Source organism: Calliphora vicina, chromosome 5, assembly GCF_958450345.1.
Source record: "Calliphora vicina chromosome 5, idCalVici1.1, whole genome shotgun sequence".
In the NCBI taxonomy this organism is placed as follows: domain Eukaryota; kingdom Metazoa; phylum Arthropoda; class Insecta; order Diptera; family Calliphoridae; genus Calliphora; species Calliphora vicina.
This window is the reverse complement of record NC_088784.1, coordinates 67,271,744-67,294,818: the sequence shown is the minus strand read 5'-3', so window position 1 is coordinate 67,294,818 and position 23,075 is coordinate 67,271,744. Positions and strand designations below refer to the sequence as shown.

General features: G+C 30.1%; 1 protein-coding gene across 1 annotated transcript in view; it reads left to right on the top strand.

Moving 5' to 3' along the window:
* The window catches only part of LOC135961927 (uncharacterized), a 62,019-nt gene that overhangs the window by 6,391 nt on the left and 32,553 nt on the right, over window positions 1-23,075 (top strand). Inside the window, exon 2 of the mRNA XM_065513575.1 lies at window positions 3,493-4,554. Within this exon, the coding sequence (XP_065369647.1) occupies window positions 4,411-4,554 (144 nt within the window). The 5' untranslated portion in view covers window positions 3,493-4,410. The remainder of the gene's footprint in view (window positions 1-3,492; window positions 4,555-23,075) is intronic.

The window sequence follows — 23,075 nt, the reverse complement described above, 5'->3', positions numbered from 1 at the left end:
TTTTTCGTCTCTAACCAAACTTGAAATTAGTTTGTTTAATTTTTATAACAATTTTGGAAAACTTGGATTTCTGCCAAACACTAAAAGTTTTATTAACAAAATAATTTTTTTTCTATTTCAATATTTTTAATTTAACACATACATAATAACAAACAAATCAAAATACTTTTGTTAGCAAGGCCATCAATTTAATACAAGTAAACTTGAAAATTTGGTTATAATTTTTTCTAATTGAAAAGTTTTAACTTTCACCTTAAATATACATTTTGTATTAAATGTTATTATAAAAATAAAATATGTATGAGATAATAGAAGATCTCTGTTCCTCACAGTTTTTATATGCTAGATTTATTTCATAAATTTTTTTAATGTCTATGTTATAATAAATATCTCCAAATATTAATTTTCCCTAATTAGCACTTAACAATCATAGAAGTAATAATTCGGAATGTTAATAGTTGTAGTGTTGAGTTCAATATTAAACTAATTTAAAGATGCTAAGTGTTAAAAAATTCTAAATATGAAACTACATAGTTAATTAATGATAAAGATAAAGAATGCGTCACTAAAAATGGTTAAAAGTAAATATTTGAATAAAAAATTAAAGTATCAGAGACATTTTTATTCGTTTGGAAGGCCTATCAATGACATTATGTATAACATCTTGCAAATGTCCGTCACTGTTATGCTGGGTTAGTAGCATCCTAAAACACCAATTATCCATGACTCAGGCTCATAAAATGCTGAATTTGACTGATGGTTGGGTTATGTTGGCTTTGAGAGCCGCTGTGGTTTGTGGCGTATTCGCATAGTCCTGCAACTTAAGAAAACCCCATAAGAAAAAGACCAATTCACATAACCTCCACGTGAGATGTCCATCTCCTCAAATCGCATGTGCAGAATATCCAATGTGACATGAGCTGTTTTGCAAGTAGTTCCGTTCTGTTGAAACAACATGTCGTTGGTTTCCATATTCAATTCAGACCAAAGAAGTTGGTAATCATCGACCAACTTCGTTCTCAAAGAAATATGGATTGATGAGGCCTCCATCCCAAAATCAACAAACAATGACGCTGATCCACATGAGGTGCATGTGGATTTGTATCGTACAAAATTTTGATAAAACAATTGCGTGTCGTTTCTGGATTATTCGCATAACATCGGTCTTTCACGGCATCCTATAAAAATATTTAAGCGCAGCTCTGAAGCGGCCAATTAACATCGGAAAGACGGCTGATAATACGATTATTTTAAGTTAAGTTTCTTATGTTCATGTTCTGATCTTGGTATGACAATCCAAAGTCAATTGGGTTATGAATGTAAAAAGTAGTTTGTAATAAAATTTCGATTCAATTAATCGACAATTATTATTCTAAAATGAAATAAATTGTTTATTCGAAAAACTTTTATACGAATGACAAGCTTAGTACATATTAGGAAATGGAATGATGAAAATATAACTAAAATAGACGATGATAAAGTTTTTGAGAAAGCAAAACCTAAACGAATTGGAAAATTTTCACTTTTGTAAAAATTCCTGAAAAATTACATTCAATACATTTCTAAACAAACTGAACGATGTATGTATATTGAGTTAATAGAATTCAGAAATTAAATAGTAGGTTAAACAAAAATATTCACTCAATTAATATAATTAAAGAATAATTAAATTAATAGCTGATTCGAGTCATGAGCAAAGGCCAATCAGTTCACTAAGGTTGACACACATTTGAAATTAAATTTGTATTTAATATTTATGAACGTATATTTGTGTGTATATAACAAATTTCAAAATGTTTACGAATGTCAAAATTGATGTTTATTTCTAAACATAGAGGAAGACATGGAGAGGAAACTCTTTTGTCCAAAGTACTTAAATGGAGAGAATGTATTCGTTTTTTCAACTTTCAAAATATTCTTTAAAGACAATGGACAATGGAATTGTGAAATTAACTAAAGTTTTGTGCAAAATAAACTGAAATCATTTCAATGAACTAATAGCATTTTATCATTATCAAATAAATAAATATCATATTGCAAATACATTTAAGTATTAGTCATATATTAATTTGTTACACTTAATACAAAATGAGCAAGTGTTACTGTATCTGTTTCACCCGTGTAATACAAATATTTTTCTCTATTTTTTTGTTAAATAATTTTTTATTTCAAACAAGTATAGTTGGGTAAGTCCGATCATATGATGCCCTATGAATTAGTAAAATATTTCAGCTTTTTTGAGATTCAAAAGCGATATTAGTTCCTCTAGAAACTAATATCGCTTTTGAATCTTTATATAGGAGCTTTCTGAAAAAGATATCCGTTATAGCAGGGGGCTGAAATTTTGATTTTGATATATTAATAAATTTATTGGAAAAGTTTCCATTTTATTGTCAACCACTGTTTATTCTGGTTCGTTATAGATATCGGAGTCGATCTCGATTTCTAAGTCATATTAATAGGCATATCAAATGAAAGACATTTCAAAGTTCTTTCTAATGAGGAAGGACCGAAATGAGTCAAAATCGGGGAAACTTAATTTCTTCTACCAAACAATTACATTTTTTCTTTATTTTCTATATTTATTTTAAAGTAAAGGGTAAATAAGTTTAGGCACATCCCTAAACATATAGCACTCTTACTTGTGTTTAAGTTCGAAATTAGAAATTGGCCTCAAATAAAAGTATTTTTTTATGGCCGAATTGTTGATTGCTTGTATGTTAGTTTATGTCAAAATGTTTAACTGAATTATGAACCAGTTCTCAGGTTTATTCATTCATGCATACTATGCAATATTATGTTCAAAAATTCGAAAATAAATCTGAAAATCTGAAAAGCCAATTTTTACAATTCTGAACTTAAAAATTTTGAAGTACATAAATTCTAAATGTTCATGAATTTTGAAGTATTCACAATATAATATCAGAATATTGGCTTTTAAAAATAAAGAAGAAGATACATTTTGATATAAATCAAACTATTTATTATATTATTCAATTTATATGATATAAAAACTTGTCGCAATAAGCCCAGCATCACGAAATTATCGCGAAAAGCTTTTATCTCTTCACCATCGATTAATTATAAATATAAAGTAGGTATAGGTACCTGATAAATAAAAGTTTGTTTAAATTGTAATACGACAATGAAAATAAGACAAATTTTATTAAGCAGCCAACCATATTAGATATTGAAATTTTACAAGCTGCATAGCAACGGCTAGAGAGATAAAAATATTAAAAACTGTATGTACGAGTATGTTAGATAAACAACTAGATATAAAAAATAATACAAAGTATGTACTAGAAAATGTAATTTATTTGTTTAAACTATGAATATGATGATGAAACTTAAAACTACATTGTTTACTTAGCAACATATTACTAACAAAAAAATAGTTATTTACAATTATATTCATATATATGTATGTACATATATCTATACTTTTATACAGATATTTAATACATGAAGTTTCTTTTCTTTTACTTTTAGACTTTTAACGACAGTTACTGATAAGCCACCTCTTGCGCCCATCATGAACACTTTTCTGATTAACAACAGTTTACAACAAAATGCAGTAAAATATAATATGCAATTTCAACATTGAACGTAAATACGCTAAAAACAATAATTACAACAACAACAACAATTATAACAAACTTGAACTAGTGAACGTACGACACAAACAAAAATATATTAAGCAATAAAAATAAATAAACTGAATTCAACACAAAAATCCACTCTACTTAGGAAATAATGCCAAGTGTAAATGTAAACAAACTACAACAAATAAAACAAAAATTGACAACAACAGAGAGAAATAAAAAAAATATAAACAAAAACAAAAAGAACAGACACATTGTGCTGATATGTCAATGACTAGATAAATGAATGAATGCAAAAACATCAACAAAACACATTAACAACAATTGTTTACACCTAGAAACAAAAACAAAATAAAAAACAACAACACAATAAAATACAGATTTTAAATATTTATTTTAATATAGTACATCATACTTACTCTACACATACCAAAAACTAGTAGACAAAAAAAGTATTTATTCATACAAAACGAATAACGAACGAACAATACGAATAGAATTTCAAATCACAATTTGTTCTAAAAGAAATCAATTCATTGTGGAGGGTTTAAAGGAATATACTAAACAAAAACCACAACAGCAACAACAACATCATCTTCATAATCAGCAACACCATCATAGTTTTCATCCTAAGCAGCAACAGCAGCGTTGGTCTATAACATCCACACCAACAACTGCAAGATCATCGTCGTCATCATCATCATCGGGGACGGCGTCAACAACAACATCAGCCATTACAACGGGAGCAATAACAACGTCAACTTATTCACGTCGAATACGCAAATATTACAAAAGCATTATAGCAATGCGAACAAAACATTTCATTGTAATACTGTGTTGTGTGGTCGCCACCACTCTGCTCTTTATAGTACTGGGCACAGCGGGTGAACCCAATGATTCGCTAAAAAATATTGTCTCACAAACACATCAACAATTAAATAAGTTACAGGTAAGTGAAAATAAAATAAATGTTAATGAGTACCTAAGTAAAAACATATTTTGATAATTGAAATCTACTTTTTTAGAATTTTTAATTGAGAGACTGAAACACATGTATGTGTGGACCATATAATACAACTTTGTTTACTAAAAATATTCAATACTAGTCTTTGTAGATCAGGGGTTCTCACGGCCCCTTCACATATTTCATTGAAAGCTCGGCCCACTTGTTTTTCATAAAAAACAATAGTTTCTATTGTTGGTAATAATGTATAATTCTTTTAAAAAATTAAAAAAAACTTGACTTCAAGTTTAAATTGAGAATATACAAATTCCCTACAAGCAATATAATACGAAAATAATTCGAAATCTTATTGCTTAGAAGAAAACATTTATTGCGGCAACAATTTTATTCGAATTGCGGGAGTTTCCCCTATCAAGGTAGATTGTGCGGCCAGGGCGGTACTTCTAAGCAATACGAAACAATAGAAGATATAAAGTTGATATTAGTAGATAATCATTTAGGTGAATATAAGATATTTTCAGATAATCTTTTGGAAGATACATAAAATATATCGCCATTTTATCATATGAAGAACAAACCAAACGATATCCCAAAACTAGGTTATGTTAGGTTCACAGGCAGCCGCATTGTGGAGACAGGAAAGAGAGCAGCTCACTTGGGTCCAAACTAACACCATGGAGATAAAAATTCGATCATATATATTAGTGATAATTGTGATTTGTATTTGTGATAATTTTTATATTTTTTTTTGAAATTAAGATTCTAGAGTTTTTCAAGATTCTACACCATTCCAATTGTATTTCAGAAGTTTCTAATTATATTTAAGAAATTTCCAATTGAATTTCTGAATTTTCCAATTATATTTCAGAATTTTCTAATTGTATTTCAGAAATTATAATTTATACTTAAAAAGTTTCAAATTATATTGCAGAATTTTCCAATTTTATTTCAGAAATTTCCATTGGTATTGCTATTATAATTTTCTGAAATACAAATAAAAATTTCTGAAATAATTCTAATTGTTTATTACTGTTATAATTAAATTACTTTGTAATTGTAATTGGAAAACTCCATTAAACCAAATAAGAAAGTATAATCCGACCATATGATACCCTACACTGAGAAAAACACTTTTCTTTTAAAATTTATATGGGAGCTATGACTAGTTATGTACCTATGGACGACTAATTATGGGCCGATCGTTACAAAATTTGGTACTGCGATTTCGGCTTATATAAAACATATTTTGTGTTGAATTTGGTTTGGATATCTACTAGGGTATTCAATCGATTAACCGTTAACCGGTTAACTGATTAATTTTGGACGGTTAACTGTTCGAATAATATAAAATTGCCGATTTTCAAATAACAAATAAACCGATTAGTTTGTGTCGATTAACCGACACAAACTTAACATATTTTTGCACTTTAACATATTTTTTTGTATTTATTTTTCCGTTTCAATTCAAATACAAATTAAAATTACATATTTTTTCGAACATCCAAGAAAAATGTTTAGTGAGTCATATTTAATTTACATGTATTTGAAACTTTGTTTGTATTTGTATTTTGAAATGAGTCTTTTATCAGAACTTAACAAAACTATTAAAAGAATTCACAATCTAAAACAATCCAAAAGGATTCGAATGAATTTTTGATGCATAGAAAAAAACTAAAAAAAGAACTGAGATGTATAATCAATATAATCATAAAAAACTCATATCGCACTTGATCAACAAGAGGGTATTAACTCAAAATTTTAAAATTTTCAGTAGAGGATAGAACTGTTTGTGGTTACATTTTAAGAGAATTTGAAAATCTGAATACATCATAATATGTAAATTCCATTTAAAAATATAATTAAATTGTTTTTCTTTTAAATTTTTCCAATTATTGCCAAAAAATCTGTTTTTTGAGTAAATGCCATTTTTCTGAAAAAATGTGAACAATTTTATTATAAAAAGAGATGTGTGTGAAGTTAAATTCGAATTTAACTAGCACAGACAAAAACCACATTTTTTAACATTGATCATTTTACAGTCAACATAGCACTGTTAAGCACTTAACAGTCATCATAAATAAATTGTAGTACATGAAATATATCTGAAATATGTATCTGAAATAATTTCAGAACTATAAAAAATAAAAAAATAATAAAAAAATAAATTTCTGACGTGAAATAAAAGTAAGATAGTAAGAATTAATATTGGAATTTAAATAAAATTGAGTTTTTTGAAAACAAAAGCTGGAGAGGATTAGTGACCATTTTGGGAATTGTGTGGAAGGTTCGCATATTACACTATATAGATATGGTGGTCCAAGAGGTACTTGTTGGAACTGTTATAGTGGGATACCTGAAATAATCTTGGGATTTGAGAAAACTTAAGTTTTTTGAAAAAAAAGCTCGAGATGATTTGTGACCATTTTGGAAACTGGGTGAATGGTTCGCATACTATACTATATGTAAGTGTTGGTGCAAGGAGCACTTGTTGGAACTGTGGTAGTGGGATATCTGAAATAATCTTGGGATTTGAGAAAATTTGATTTGAAAAATAGTATTTTTTTGAAAAATTTTCTGGAGAGGATTTTTGTCCATTTTGGGAATTGTGTGGAAGATTCGCATATTACACTATATAGATATGGTGGTCCAAGAGGTACTTGTTGGAACTGTGGTAGTGGGATATCTGAAATAATCTTGGGATTTGAGAAATTTCGACTTGAAAAATGTAATATTGCTGGAGAGGATTAGTGTCCATTTTGGGAATTGTGTGGAAGGTTCGCATATTACACTATATAGATATGGTGGACCAAGAGGTACTTGTTGGAACTGCGGTAGTGGGATATCTGAAATAATCTTGGGATTTGAGAAATTTCGACTTGAATAATTTTATTTTTTTTTGAAAAATTTTCTGGAGAGGATTTTTGTCCATTTTGGGAATTGTGTGGAAGGTTCGCATATTACACTATATAGATATGGTGGTCCAAGAGGTACTTGTTGGAACTGTTATAGTGGGATACCTGAAATAATCTTGGGATTTGAGAAAACTTAAGTTTTTTGAAAAAAAAGCTCGAGATGATTTGTGACCATTTTGGAAACTGGGTGAATGGTTCGCATACTATACTATATGTAAGTGTTGGTGCAAGGAGCACTTGTTGGAACTGTGGTAGTGGGATATCTGAAATAATCTTGGGATTTGAGAAAATTTGATTTGAAAAATAGTATTTTTTTGAAAAATTTTCTGGAGAGGATTTTTGTCCATTTTGGGAATTGTGTGGAAGGTTCGCATATTACACTATATAGATATGGTGGTCCAAGAGGTACTTGTTGGAACTGTGGTAGTGGGATATCTGAAATAATCTTGGGATTTGAGAAATTTCGACTTGAAAAATTTAATTTTTTTTAAAATTTTCTGGAGAGGAGTTTTGTCCATTTTGGGAATTGTGTGGAAGGTTCGCATATTACACTATATAGATATGGTGGACCAAGGGGTACTTGTTGGAACTGTGGTAGTGGGATATCTGAAATAATCTTGGGATTTGAGAAATTTCGACTTGAATAATTAATTTTTTTTTTTGAAAAATTTTCTGGAGCGGATTTTTGTCCATTTTGGGAATTGTGTGGAAGGTTCGCATATTACACTATATAGATATGGTGGTCCAAGAGGTACTTGTTGGAACTGTGGTAGTGGGATATCTGAAATAATCTTGGGATTTGAGAAATTTCGACTTGAAAAATTTAATTTTTTTAAAAATTTTCTGGAGAGGACTTTTGTCCATTTTGGGAATTGTGTGGAAGGTTCGCATATTACACTATATAGATATGGTGGACCAAGAGGTACTTGTTGGAACTGTGGTAGTGGGATATCTGAAATAATCTTGGGCTTTCAGAAATTTCGACTTGAAAAATGTAATAATCTTGGGATTTGAGAAATTTTGACTTAAAAAATGTAATAATCTTGGGATTTGAGAAATTTAAACTAAGCAATTTTAGTCCTGGTCAGTTTTGTTAAGTTTTCATAGTGCGATATAAATTTAAAAATATTTGTTGGCGTGTTGCCAACAAGTACCTCTGGTCCACCATATCTATATAGTGTAATATGCGAACCTTCCACACAATTCCCAAAATGAACATAAGTCCTCTCCAGAAAATTTTTAAAAAAATTTAATTTTTCAAGTCGAAATTTCTCAAATCCCAAGATTATTTCAGATGTCCCACTAATACAGTTCCAACAGGTACCTCTTGGACCACCATATCTATATAGTGTAATATGCGAACCTTCCACACAATTCCCAAAATGGACAAAACTCCTCTCCAGAAAATTTTTCAAAAAAAAAATAAAATTATTCAAGTCGAAATTTCTCAAATCCCAAGATTATTTTAGATATCCCACTACCACAGTTCCAACAAGTACCTTTTGGTCCACCATATCTATATAGTGTAATATGCGAACCTTCCACACAATTCCCAAAATGGACAAAGGTCCTCTCCAGAAAATTTTTAAAAAAATTAAATTTTTCAAGTCGAAATTTCTCAAATCCCAAGATTATTTCAGATATCCCACTACCACAGTTCCAACAAGTACCTCTTGGACCACCATATCTATATAGTGTAATATGCGAACCTTCCACACAATTCCCAAAATGGACAAAAATCCTCTCCAGAAAATTTTTCAAAAAAAAAAATAAAATTATTCATGTCGAAATTTCTCAAATCCCAAGATTATTTCAGATATCCCACTACCACAGTTCCAACCAGTACCTCTTGGACCACCATATCTATATAGTGTAATATGCGAACCTTCCACACAATTCCCAAAATGGACAAAAATCCTCTCCAGAAAATTTTTCAAAAAAAAATAAAATTATTCAAGTCGAAATTTCTTAAATCCCAAGATTATTTCAGATATCCCACTACCGCAGTTCCAACAAGTACCTCTTGGTCCACCATATCTATATAGTGTAATATGCGAACCTTCCACACAATTCCCAAAATGGACACTAATCCTCTCCAGCAATATTACATTTTTCAAGTCGAAATTTCTCAAATCCCAAGATTATTTCAGATATCCCACTACCACAGTTCCAACAAGTACCTCTTGGACCACCATATCTATATAGTGTAATATGCGAACCTTCCACACAATTCCCAAAATGGACAAAAATCCTCTCCAGAAAATTTTTCAAAAAAATACTATTTTTCAAATCAAATTTTCTCAAATCCCAAGATTATTTCAGATATCCCACTACCACAGTTCCAACAAGTGCTCCTTGCACCAACACTTACATATAGTATAGTATGCGAACCATTCACCCAGTTTCCAAAATGGTCACAAATCATCTCGAGCTTTTTTTTCAAAAAACTTAAGTTTTCTCAAATCCCAAGATTATTTCAGGTATCCCACTATAACAGTTCCAACAAGTACCTCTTGGACCACCATATCTATATAGTGTAATATGCGAACCTTCCACACAATTCCCAAAATGGTCACTAATCCTCTCCAGCTTTTGTTTTCAAAAAACTCAATTTTATTTAAATTCCAATATTAATTCTTACTATCTTACTTTTATTTCACGTCAGAAATTTATTTTTTTATTATTTTTTTTATTTTTTATAGTTCTGAAATTATTTCAGATACATATTTCAGATATATTTCATGTACTACAATTTATTTATGATGACTGTTAAGTGCTTAACAGTGCTATGTAGACTGTAAAATTATCAATGTTAAAAAATGTGGTTTTTGTCTGTGCTAGTTAAATTCGAATTTAACTTCACACACATTAAAATCATAAAGTAAAACAAATTTTATCAACAAAACAGTATCAACTCAAAATACAACCAAATATAAATAAAACAATTTGATTATTTTTAACTGGAATAAAGGCTCAACTCAAAATAATACATTTTTTATGAAAATATACGATGCATTTCTATTTCAACTTTTGTATTAACTCAAAATAATACCTTTTTGTTGTATAAAAGTAGTTACTACTTTATCACAAAAATGGTCTCAAATGTTGTTTTCGAGATGAAAAAGTAATCGGAATACGTTGAAATTTTTACAGTAGATATTGATGTTGTTAGTTGATTTCATGAAAAAAGTGAAATTTTAAAAATTTTGAGTTAATACCCTCTTGTTGATCAAGTGCGATATGTGTGTTTTGGATCTCAAATACCATATTTGCTATTATTATACCCTTCACCTTCGTGAGAAGGGTATATATAAGTTTGTCATTCCGTTTGTAATTTCTACATTTTTCCGACCCTATAAAGTATATATATTCTGGATCCTTATAAATAGCGGAGTCGATTAAGCCATGTCCGTTTGTCTGTCCGTCTGTCTGTGTGTTGAAATCAATTTTCTGAAGACCCCAGATGTCTTCGGGATCCAAATATTTCAATAATTCTGTCAGACATGCTTTCGAGAAGTTTGTTATTTAAAATCAGCAAAATCGGTCCATAAATAACGGAGATATGAGCAAAAAACCGGGACAACCTCGATTTTTGATCTATTTTTGATCTACATATATCTGGATTACTAAGTCATTAATATAGACAATATAAATATCTAATGATAGATATTTCAAAGTCCATTGCAACGATGTAGATAAGACTATAGCAAGTTGGACCTACAATGGGTCAAAATCGGGAAAAATATTTTTTAACCCGAATTTTTTTTCATAAAAAAATTTTTTTTGTCATACATTTTTTTTTAAATTAAAAACTAAAAAAATTTGGAAAAAATTCTTTTTTTAAAAAATTTGGAAAAAATTCTTTTTTTAAAAAATTTGGAAAAAAAATTTTTTTTAAAAATTTGGAAAAAAAAAATTTTTAAAAAAAATTAAAAAACAATTTCAAAAAAAAAATGTTGAAAAACAATTAAAAAAAATAAATAAATTTTGTTTACCTAAAAATATTTAAAAAAAATTATTTTAAAGTATAATTTGGTGAAGGGTATATAAGATTCGGCACAGCCGAATATAGCTCTCTTACTTGTTTTTTGATAGAATTGTTGTTTTATTCGTGGTTGTATTTTCAATTTAAATAGAAATTATTCGGTTAATCGAATTATTTTAAATTAACCGAATAAAACGCCGATTAATTATTTTCTCGATTAACCGATTAAACCAGTAACACGATTAATTGAATACCCTAATATCTACATATATATCTAAGATATTTATGAGAGCTTAACTATTTTCAGATATGGGGTCTAATGGACCGATTCTAAACAAATTTAATAGGATTCAATTATATGTTTATGATAATTTTTAAATAATATGTGTGTCAATTATCGTAAAAATATTAAAAATCTATTAAACTTAAAAATATCAATCCATTTTGTTACGTCAAAACATAATTATCTTCATACTGAAATATTTTGTTATGGAAGCAGTTACGTCCAAACATATTTAACTCGACATAATTATCTTCACGCACTTGCTAAATCTAACTAATGACTCATTAAAACATTTACTGATGATTTTACCAAACTTTAAATTGAATTTGATGTACATACATATAAATCATTATCTTTCCATTCATTTGACTTGATTAGTATGTTTTGTTCTTCAAATTTTATTTAATTAATCATTTGTAACATATAATATTCTTATTTAATAAACATATTTAATAATTTCTGACTACTAATAATGACAAATTATCGAATTATTTTCTGCATATAAAAATGTATTGTTGAAACTTTTAATATAATTACTTTTATTATCGGTTAGCCGGTTTTATCGAACGCGGTTACCGGAAACCCAGTTTTCTAAAAGGTCCAAATTTTCGGTTAGGGAAAGTTGTTATAATATGGATTCAATATGCACTTCACTTTTTTATTTTGTTTTGGCGATATTTAATTCATATTTATTTTATATAAACAAATGTTTCAATATAATTATATTTAACAACACAAGAAATGATTTATTTATTAACTATTAAAACTTAACATAAAGTAAGTTTAAAAAATATGAATTAGTAGTAACAAAAATAATGACATACAGTATTGGCCTTAACTAAAGCACCCCCTCAGTGCATTTATTTTGTATAAAAACAAAGTTTTAAATATCTATTATGTATTATTTTCATTTGTTAATAAGTTTATTATTGATAAACAAATACTTTTAAAGTTAACCTTTCTATAAGAGGTAACTTAAAACCAAAAAATATTTTAAGGTAGAAAATGAAACGTACAGAACTAAAGCAAGCACCCCTTCAAGGATATACTATAAAAAACAATTTTAATTTATTTTTTGTTGCAAATCCTTTGTTTTGGATGGCACAAGAACATCTCTTAGCATAGAAGATATTATGTTTTTATGGCGTTTTTCGATATTCCTTCCCAAGCTATTTTAACGGCATGAAATAAATCGTGAAAATTGCCAATCCTTATTTCAGCAATTTTCACGATTTATTTTCATATTAACAATGAGCCACAAGTTCTCAATAGGATTAAGATCGGGAGATTGACCAGGCCAATGAAGAACTGGAATCTTATTGCTCTGTAGCCAAGTCTTACAAACTTTGGAGGTGTGCTTAGAATTGTTATCCTATTGGAAGCTCCCTATAAGTGGCATCTCTTCACTGGCATAAGGCAACACTACATCTTTCAATACATCACGGTACATGAACCGATCCATAATTCCATAAATACATACATTGCCTCCTCCATGTTTAATTGTTCCTTTGCAATACTTAGGATTCAGTCTTTCTCCTTTTGGTCTGCGTACACGCCTTATTCCAGCGGAATTTTTAAGTTGTATTTGGATTCGTCAGGGAACAGTACTATCTTCCATTTTAGGATACTCCAGTCGATGTGGGCTTTGGTAAACTTCAGTCTAGCTTTCTTGTTCTTAGCTGATAGAAATGTTTTTTTTACTGGTCGTCAGCTGGATAATCGGGCTTCTACTACTCTTCCACGGATTGTTCTTTCGCTAACGCATAATCTTAAACTTGTTCTTACTTGACTAGCTGATGCTGTACAATCTTTTTGTATTGCTCTTTTGATCAAAGAATCATCATATCGTGTGGTTTTACGCGAACGACCTGCAGAATGCACCGGTGATATCCGACCAGTCATAAAAAAATTTTGAAACGAGCCTGGAAATAACTGATCAGTTAATTGAATATTTTTTACTCAATTCATGTAGTGATAATCCCGTCTTCCAGTCTTCAATAACATTAATTTTAAATTCACTGGAGTACTTGTTCATTGTCATTGTTTTTTTTTTTGTTTAACAATAAACTGTATAAAACTTAAATTTTACACACTATTTTTATCTTTTGGAATTTTTAAATGCATTCATTGTGATTCCCGATAACTCACATTGCAAATATGCAGTAGCGAGTCAAATTTTTAAACATCTTATAAGAGGGTGCTTTTGTTTTGTCCGTAGCGTTTTAAGTTTTTATATGATTTATCTTTTTAAATTAATTTTTAATAAAATTATCTTTTACTAAATGAATATTATATGAACATTAACAATATTAGTTAATAAAATATATACAAAATACATCCCAAAAAAGCCGTTTTTATCAACAAAAAAAATTATGATTTGAAAAAATTCATTGAGGGGGTGCTTTAGTTATGGCCAATACTGTATTTCATTAAAAATTGTAAATTTCAAGACCTTTAAGTTAAGTTTTATTACATATTTTTTGTTTGATGTTATATGAATTGTATAATTGAAAATGTATTTTCTAATGAGTCTACCCTATACTGTTTTGCCATGATATTAACATAGTCTTTTATTGAAATCGTCTGTAAAAATACTCTTATATAGATTTTCTTTAGAAAATAGTGTTATACCAAAGAATTTCTATAGAATATATTGTTATACTGAAGATTTTCAATAGAAAATACTGATTTTCTTTATAAAGTAGTGTTATACTCAAGATATTATTGCTTTAATTTAAGAGATAAGAATAAATGTTGTCATATTAATAAATGCATGTATGTACGTATGTACTAGATTGGGATATGGGAAATAAGTTAATACGATTTTCAACATCATTAATTGCTATAGTACGATAAGAGGTGATACCACAATATACTTATATACACTGTTGTGCAAAAGTGAGGCAATGTATATAAATTAAATTTTTGAAATTTTAAACTCTTTTTAGTTTCATATATCATTAAGTGTGTACTCTTAGATAAATAGTGAGCCGAAAAAAACTTATACTAGTATTAAGTTAAATAAAACTTAAACCGTTCAGTATAGAGAGGTAAGGAAAAGTTTCCAGGCAGCCGCGAAGTGAAGAAAAGAAGAGCAGCTCACGTGGGTCCAAGCAATAGGTCATTTCGTAGAAAATCAGAAAAAGAGGGAGAGATATAAATAAAAAGAGAGAAGGGGAAATTGAAAAATTTAAGAGGAAGATGTCCAAAGAAAGAGAGAGTAAGGAGATTTTAAAAATTGTGTACCAATGAGTTGGCGGTTATTAGGTCATTCTAAGGAGATCCCCATGTATGGTATTTTTAACCAATTACTACTCCTTATAAAGTCATTAATGCCCTCTAGCCTAATATTCCAGAGCTCAGAAAGACTATTTAGGGAACGATGTCCCAGAAACCTTAAGCGTAGGTCTCCTAATGCCGGCCAGTGACAAAGAAGATGATAACTGGTCTCATCCTCCTCTGTGGTTGGCAAAAGTGCAGTGTCCGGTTATGACCGCCACTACACCACTCTATTGTGAGCGTGTCAAGCCAAGAAAATATGTTGTTCTTCCACGATTTAGTCGGAGCTATATAATTTTTTTTATAGTGCATGTGGTTTCACAACCCCATCTTGTCTGAGCGAGCTCATAGTAGAAGTTACTAATTTGTAGCTTGCATTTGGATAACGGAATCTCACATGGCAAATCTATGTCACCGTCAGGTAGCATGTAGGGTTCTATAGCTGAAACAAAAAGTCGACTTTTCGACCTTTCGACTTTTTCCGTTTTTTAAAAAGTCGACTTTTCGAACATTCGACTTTTGGTAGTTTATGAAAAGTCGACTTTTCGAACTTTCGACTTTTTAGTTAATCGACTTTTTTCGACTTTTCGACTTTTTTCGAATATTTTCGACTTTCCGACTATTTTCGATTTTTTTCAACTTTTTACAATTTCTTGTAAAAAATACATGGTTTCTACATTTATTGATGCGCCTTTTGTAAAGTTTAGCAATAAAAATTAAATTTATCAAGGCGATAATAGTTAGAATAATGTTGTAAGAATTTTGTGTAGAAAAAAGGTTTATTTTATAAACATTTATTTATTATTTACTTATATTAGCATACGCTACAAAAAATGCAAGTGCAATATTTTTTTTAACAATCTAAAAAGTCGACTTTTATCGACTATTCGACTTTTTTAGACTTTTATCGACTATTCGACTTTTATCGACTTTTGAGATAACATAATCGATTGTTCGACTTTTTTCCGAACAAAAATAGATGTTGCGTATGCGCCTGTTAGAGATTTTATTGCGTCCTGACAGTCTCTATATATACGAATATCCCTGCCTGATATATTGCTATAACTGAGTCAGTTTGCCGCCCTTTTGATGGCTCATATTTCAGCCTGAATAATGCTACATTCATTTGGAAGTCTAAAAGATAACCTAGTGTAGAATTCCTGAATGTAGACACCTGTGCCAACTCGATCTCCCTTCATAGAACCATCTGTATTGACTGAGAGACCCGTTGTGTCATATAAAGCTCCGTCCATTGCTTCCGTATTGTACGGAATTGGAAACCCGAAATTCCTCAACATGAAGGGCCTAGAAATGCAGTAATCGATATTATCCGGAAGAGTCTGAATACTACCTATTATACTGGCGTGACCGGAGCATGTTTCCATGCCCCAATCGCGTTTAGCCTAAAGGCCGAGGCCATTTTTCATGCCATTAGATCCACAGGGATCCAGTTCAATATAGTAAAGAGCGACTTTGTTGCGGTCGTTCTTAGAGCTCCTGTTATCAGGATCGCCATTCTTCTAAAAATTCTCTCGAATAGCATACAAATTGAGCCTTCCATCAGACAGAAACTCCATAGAATAGTGTTGGCTTAATGACCATATCACATAGCCAGTAAACTAACTGGGGTCTAATAACCCACTGCGTATCTATGGCCTTCTTACAGACATGCATAGCCGTCACGGCTTTTGATGTTCAGGATAGTTTACTATCCAGAATAACTCCTAAGTATTTTGCGTTGTCCGATAGTGTTAGTTCAACACCATTTAATCGGGGAAGCGAGAAATGAGGATCTTGTACTTCCTTGTGAACAGTACAAGTTCGGTTTTGCTTGGGTTAACACGCAGTCCACTGTCTGTACTCCAACGACTTAGTACACTGAGTGCATATTCCAGTCGTTGTGATATCGTGCCCAAGTGGATCCCTGAGTCTCAACTGATATTCAGTTTTCTGAGCAATTTATGGCCAGATTCCACAGAAGTGGTGATAAGATGCCTCCATGAGGCGTACCCCTAGTTGCCATTCTCGTGATCACTGCCGTTCCCTTTTCGGAACGAATGATCCTCTATTGTAGAAGGTTCGTGATGAACCTTACAGTTGATTGGTCCAGACCAAGATCCTGTAGTGCTGAAACTATAGTTGCGGGTTTTAAAATATTTTTATTTTGGTGAAAAAGTGAGGAAATGACCTTAAAGTTAAAATATCCACATATTCAGACAAAGACACTAAATAGAATTCTTGTTCTTAGTTATCGATGTTTACTCATGATGTATGAATCTAAAAACTGTTTTATTGACAATTTTCTAAAACCTTTGCCTCACTTTTACACCACAGTGTATGATTTAATGCACTCGTCATATCAATTATTTTAAAAATATCCAGCATTATACAATAAAACACTTGACTAATATATCAGAGTTTTATTTTAAATTAATCTTCAATGGTTAACCTCCATGCGATTATTTAAAAACAAACTATTTTATTATAAACATTACTTGTACAGAGATTAATAAATATTTAGTTAAAAATACTTTCGCTCTGATCATTTCAAATAAATACAATAACCACCAGTTCTTATAAATAGCCATATTTAATTAACAGTAATCCATTTTATTTATTTCCAAATAAACAAGAAACTGTACTATATTTTAAATTTACTTTTCTAATTATTAATTTGCATTCTGATAAAACAAAAATAAACATTAACTCTACTTAAATATTTGTTAAACACAAACAAATTAAACAGAATGTACTCGCTCGGTGTAGTTGTGATTCATTTAATTTAAAATATTTTCAGTATTCAAATTTAATCTTTTAATGTATGTACAGACGAAAATATGTACTGTGTATTAATACTTTTCAAATTTAATTCATCATATTTATAATACATTTTGATACCCTTCACCATTGATTGGCAAGGGTATATATTAGGGTTCCTAATTTACCGGATTTTTTCACTTCCCGGGAGGAAATTAAAAAAGCTCTTCATTCCCGGGAATTTGTTTATATTAAATTAAACCAAAAATTTAATTTGATTTGTTGTTGTGTTTTATACCCTTCACCATGAGTGGCAAGCGTATATATAAGTTTATCATTCCGTTTGTAATTTCTACATTTTTCATTTGCGACCCCACAAAGTATATATATTCTGGATCATTATAGATAGCGAAGTCGATATAGCCATGTCCGTCTGTCCGTCTGCGTATTGAAATCAACTTTCTAAAGTTGATAGACAATATGCATATCTAATGATAAATATTTCAAAGACCTCTGTAGCGACGTATATAGTAAGTTGGACCTACAATAGGTCAAAATCGGAAAAAATATTTTAAACCCGAATTTTTATTTCACCAAAATTTTTGTTCGCTAAATATTCAAAACAAAAATTGAAAAAACAAAAATAAATTTTAAAATTGAAAAAAAAAATTTCGTTAATATTAAAAAACAATTCAAAAAATTAAAAATATTTACAATTTTTATTTGAAGTATAATTTGATGAAGGGTATATAAGATTCGGCACAGCCGAATATATAACTTGTTTTAAACAAAAATTGTTTTAAATTTTTATCTTAGTGTATACTTGGTGTATGCTATATAAGTTCGGAACATCCCAATATAGCAATCTTACTTGTTTACTTTACACAAGGTGGGTGTTAGGCTAATATTTTTGGGCGTTACAAACATCAGCACACACTCTTTATAGCCTCCCCACTATTGTTGTGTAGGGTAGAAAAATCTGTAATCTGCTGATTTTTTTTATAGATTTTTATTCCCAGACTTCAAATCATATGTCAAAATATTTTTATCGTAAATTATTTTGTCTTAAGAAAAACGATATTGAAATACGGAAAAAACCATCACTCAAACCAAGACTATGCTTGATAAATACTATGAGAACTCTGCACCATTAATTTCAATGGTAAAAAGTGGTTTACTGAATTTCGTTGTGGCCGTAAAAACACAGAGGACGCCGAAGGTCTCTACACCCGAACCAAATTGATGTGTTGGCCGATCGCAGATTGAAAATGAGAGAGATTGGAATCCATAGGCATATGACATGGCTCAGTGGTTTTAATTTTAAATGATTATTTGGCTATGAGAAAGCTTTCCGCAAGATAATATGTTGTTCTCAGATTATGATAAGCCTTAAGCCGAGAGCAACATAATATGATAAGTCCTTCATCATATGAATGGTTGTCACAAACATATATTTGTTTACTGTAACCATATATATGGTTGATACAATCATGTGAATCGTAAATTAACCATATTATGGTTACCACAATCATGTAAATGGTTACTGTGACTATAATATAGTTAAAAAACTTGTAACAATATTGAAATGGTTACAGTAACCATGCCCAACTATATTTTTTCTCTGCGTGTGGAATTATAGAATAATAATACTCATTATTGTTGTCTGTCAATACCCTTAATGCCTAAAAATGAACAAAATTAATAAAACAACAGAATATTTTTATTTATTTACCTTGAAATACAAATATTTTTATAATAATCATTTTTATAATAAAACGAAAAGCCTTTTTTTTGTAATTGGTTTGTTTTTCACTCTCAAACAATTGCTCAGACATTGTAATTTAATTTTTATACAAGTAAATGTAATTTTTATACCCTACACCACCATAGTGGGGAGGGTATTATGCGTTTGTGCAGATGTTTGTAACGCCCAAAAATATTAGTCTAACACCGATCGACTTAGAATCACTTTCTGAGTCGATTAAACGATGTCCGTCCGTCTGGTTGGCTGGCTGGCTGTCCATGTAAACCTTGTGCGCAGAGTACAGGCCGCAATTTTGAAGATATTTCGATCAAATTTGGTACATATTATTTTTTCGGCCGAAGAACCAAGCCTATTGAAACTGGCTGAAATCAGTCCTTTATTTCACCTAGCCCCCATACAAATGTCCTTCCGAAATTGAACTTTATCGGTCATAAATGTTTAATTTATAAATGTATCTCCACAAATTGCGCTCCAAATAAGTTCTATATATACAAAATTCATGTCACCAAATTTGGTTACGGTCGGTCTATAATTAGTCATGGCTCCCATATAGACCCGCTTCCGAAAATCACTTTAACGTGCATAGATAGCTTAAAAATATTGGTATACTCACAAAATTCAACATAGTAAACTTTCATATAGACATAAATCACACGACCTAATTTCATGGTGATCGGTCCATAATTGGTCATAGCCCCCATATAAGGCCCACTTCCGAAAATCACTCAAAAATATAAATTATTGAAATTTTAAAAGAAAAATGTTTTTGCTCTTTTACTTAGTTTAGGCTATTATATGGTCGGGCTTGACCGACCATACTTTCTTACTTGTTTTTTATAATTACGAATAGTTTGTTTTTGCATTTTAAATAAGATTACTAATGACGTAAAGTACGATAAAAAAAAACCATTTTGTCTAGTAAAATTTAATTGTCATAGAATCAACACAAATTGCGTTTCACTGTTTTTGTAATGTTATGAAAGTGTAAATGGAACCATTGCGCAATTAAAAAAATTAAATGCCCAGTGGTTCCATGACATCGGGAAATGGAAAGCGAATAGAATATTAATTGCCTCATTAAGATTTGTTGTTTAGAATGTATTTTCAATAAGATGCCAGCAGATACATTATAAATGCGTTGCTTAAATGCAATCAAATTTTTAAATAAGTATTAGGATGTATGTGACATAATTAACATTATTTAACTTGATATTAAAAGGCACATCAGTTGCGATAATTGTTATAGGATGATTCATTTAGAAGTTTTTTCACAGATCACGCGTGAATGGTTTCATACCACCAAAACTGGGGAATGAGGGTATATACAAAAATTTGGTTGGTGTCACTTTGACACCATATGATTTAAATTTTTTCGAAACCGTACGTTTGCAATTTGTAAACAAATGTGTATGAATCGACTACAGAATGTTGTCAAATTATACGCCTCGTCGCGCCGTCCCATCCCACCTTGATTTACAAGCCGCTTGGATTTTAAACAACGCACAGTGGCGCCATTTGAGTTTTTTAAAACTCAAAAAATATTTTTTAAAATTTTTGATTTTTTTTTTTTTAAATTTAAAATTATTCCATAAAAGATTTAATTTTTTTTTATATTTTTTCAAAATTTTACCTCTAGCTAAAAAATGGGGCAAGGAATAATCAAAGAACTTATTTTGAAAATATGACAAATATAGAAATTTGTAGTTTTTTTTATTTGGGAAATATTGAAAAAATGGATAGTTGGAAAATATCGATTTACCTGGACAAACACAAAGCAAACAATACAATTTTTTTATTCTTTTCTTAATAAATAAATCTATCAATAGAATCAAAAAGAATAACGATCTGTTACCTAGTTTTCGAGATACTACATCTGAAAATATATAATAAATCACACCCAATTAGTTGTCAACTTTGAAGGGTTATATCATTTGAACCAAATACTGATTGTAATAAGAGTAGCATTTTGCATTTGAAATCGTTGAAAAATTTCCTGCAAAATAAGTTTATTCAAAAAATTTTAGGGGCACCTGCAATTTTTGATTTTTGCAACCTCACTTGTTCTACGGGCGCCACTGTGCTACGTACGTAATTTATCATGTTCTTTTTTTTGTAATTTAGAACGCAAAAGTACAAATTAATTAATAAGTGCTAAACAAATTATGTTTTGTGAACAAAATAAATGCAGTGCAACTAATATGATCAATGAGGAGATAAAGTAACGACAAGTAATTACAACGATTCCTGGAAACAATAACCATTGAAGTTGTTTTACATATTATAAAATGTTGTTTTTATTAAATAAATGTGAAATTAATTACAAACAATTAAGAGTGTTTTTTTTTTGTATTTATTGGCAATAAAGTATTTTTCTGATGCAGTGGTTATATGGGGGTAGGGTCAATTATGGACCGATTATTACAAAAGTTGGAAAAAACTTGTTTGTTTACAACTTGTTTATGTCCAATTTAATCCCGATATTAATTACACTGTGCTAGTTGAAAAAAATGTTAAGCGGGGCACCCAGATGATTGATATATCAGTATATCGGGAATTCTTCCGGCTCGGTTGTTATCTAAAATCGAGAAAATCGGTCCACAAATGGCTGAGATAAGAGGAAAAACCAGGACAACATCGATTTTTGACCTATATCTGGATTACTAAGTCATTAATATAGACAATATGGATATCTAATGATAGATACTTCAGAGTCCATTGCAACGATGTATACATGTAAGACTATAGTAAGTTGGACCTGAAATGGTTCAAAATCGGGAAAAGCTTTTTTTAACCCGAATTTTTTTTCCACCACATTTTTTTTCACTAATAAATTTAAAAAATAAATAAATTTTAAAAAATAAAAAAAAAAATTGGAAAAGAAATTAAAAAACAAAATCGAAAAAAAAAATTATTTTCCAAAAAAATTTTATATTTTGTTTACCTAAAAATATTTAAAATATGTATTTTAAAGTATAATTTGCTGAAGGGTATATAAGATTCGGCACAGCCGAATATAGCTCTCTTGTTTTAGTTTAGCTCGTGTTTTTGAGATATACCGTTATTTCGAAAATATATAACGGTGACTTGACCAAATGTTGTCGCAAAAGCAAATCCATATTGCCGTTGAACAACGCCAAATACTCATGCGAAGTTGACACGCGATTGTGTTTGTGGTCAATTGCGAGCACCCATCATGCGGAAAGCTTTCTCATACCCAAGTGATCCTTCAAAATTGAAACCACTGAGCCATGTGAGATGCCTTTAGCTTCCACAATCTCTCGCACTTTCAATCTCCGATCGGCCAAAACCTTATCAATTTGGTTCGGGTGTAGAGACCACAATTGGGCATCCAGAACGTTCGGCATCTTCCGTGCTTCTACGGCCACAATGAAATTCAGTAAACCATTTTTTTAACATTGAATTTAATTGTGCAGATTTCTCGTAGTATTTATCAAGCTTTGCCTTAGTTTTCCGCAAAAAATAATGAGCAGAAGCAAATTCACTTTTTTCTATTTTCTCTTCAAA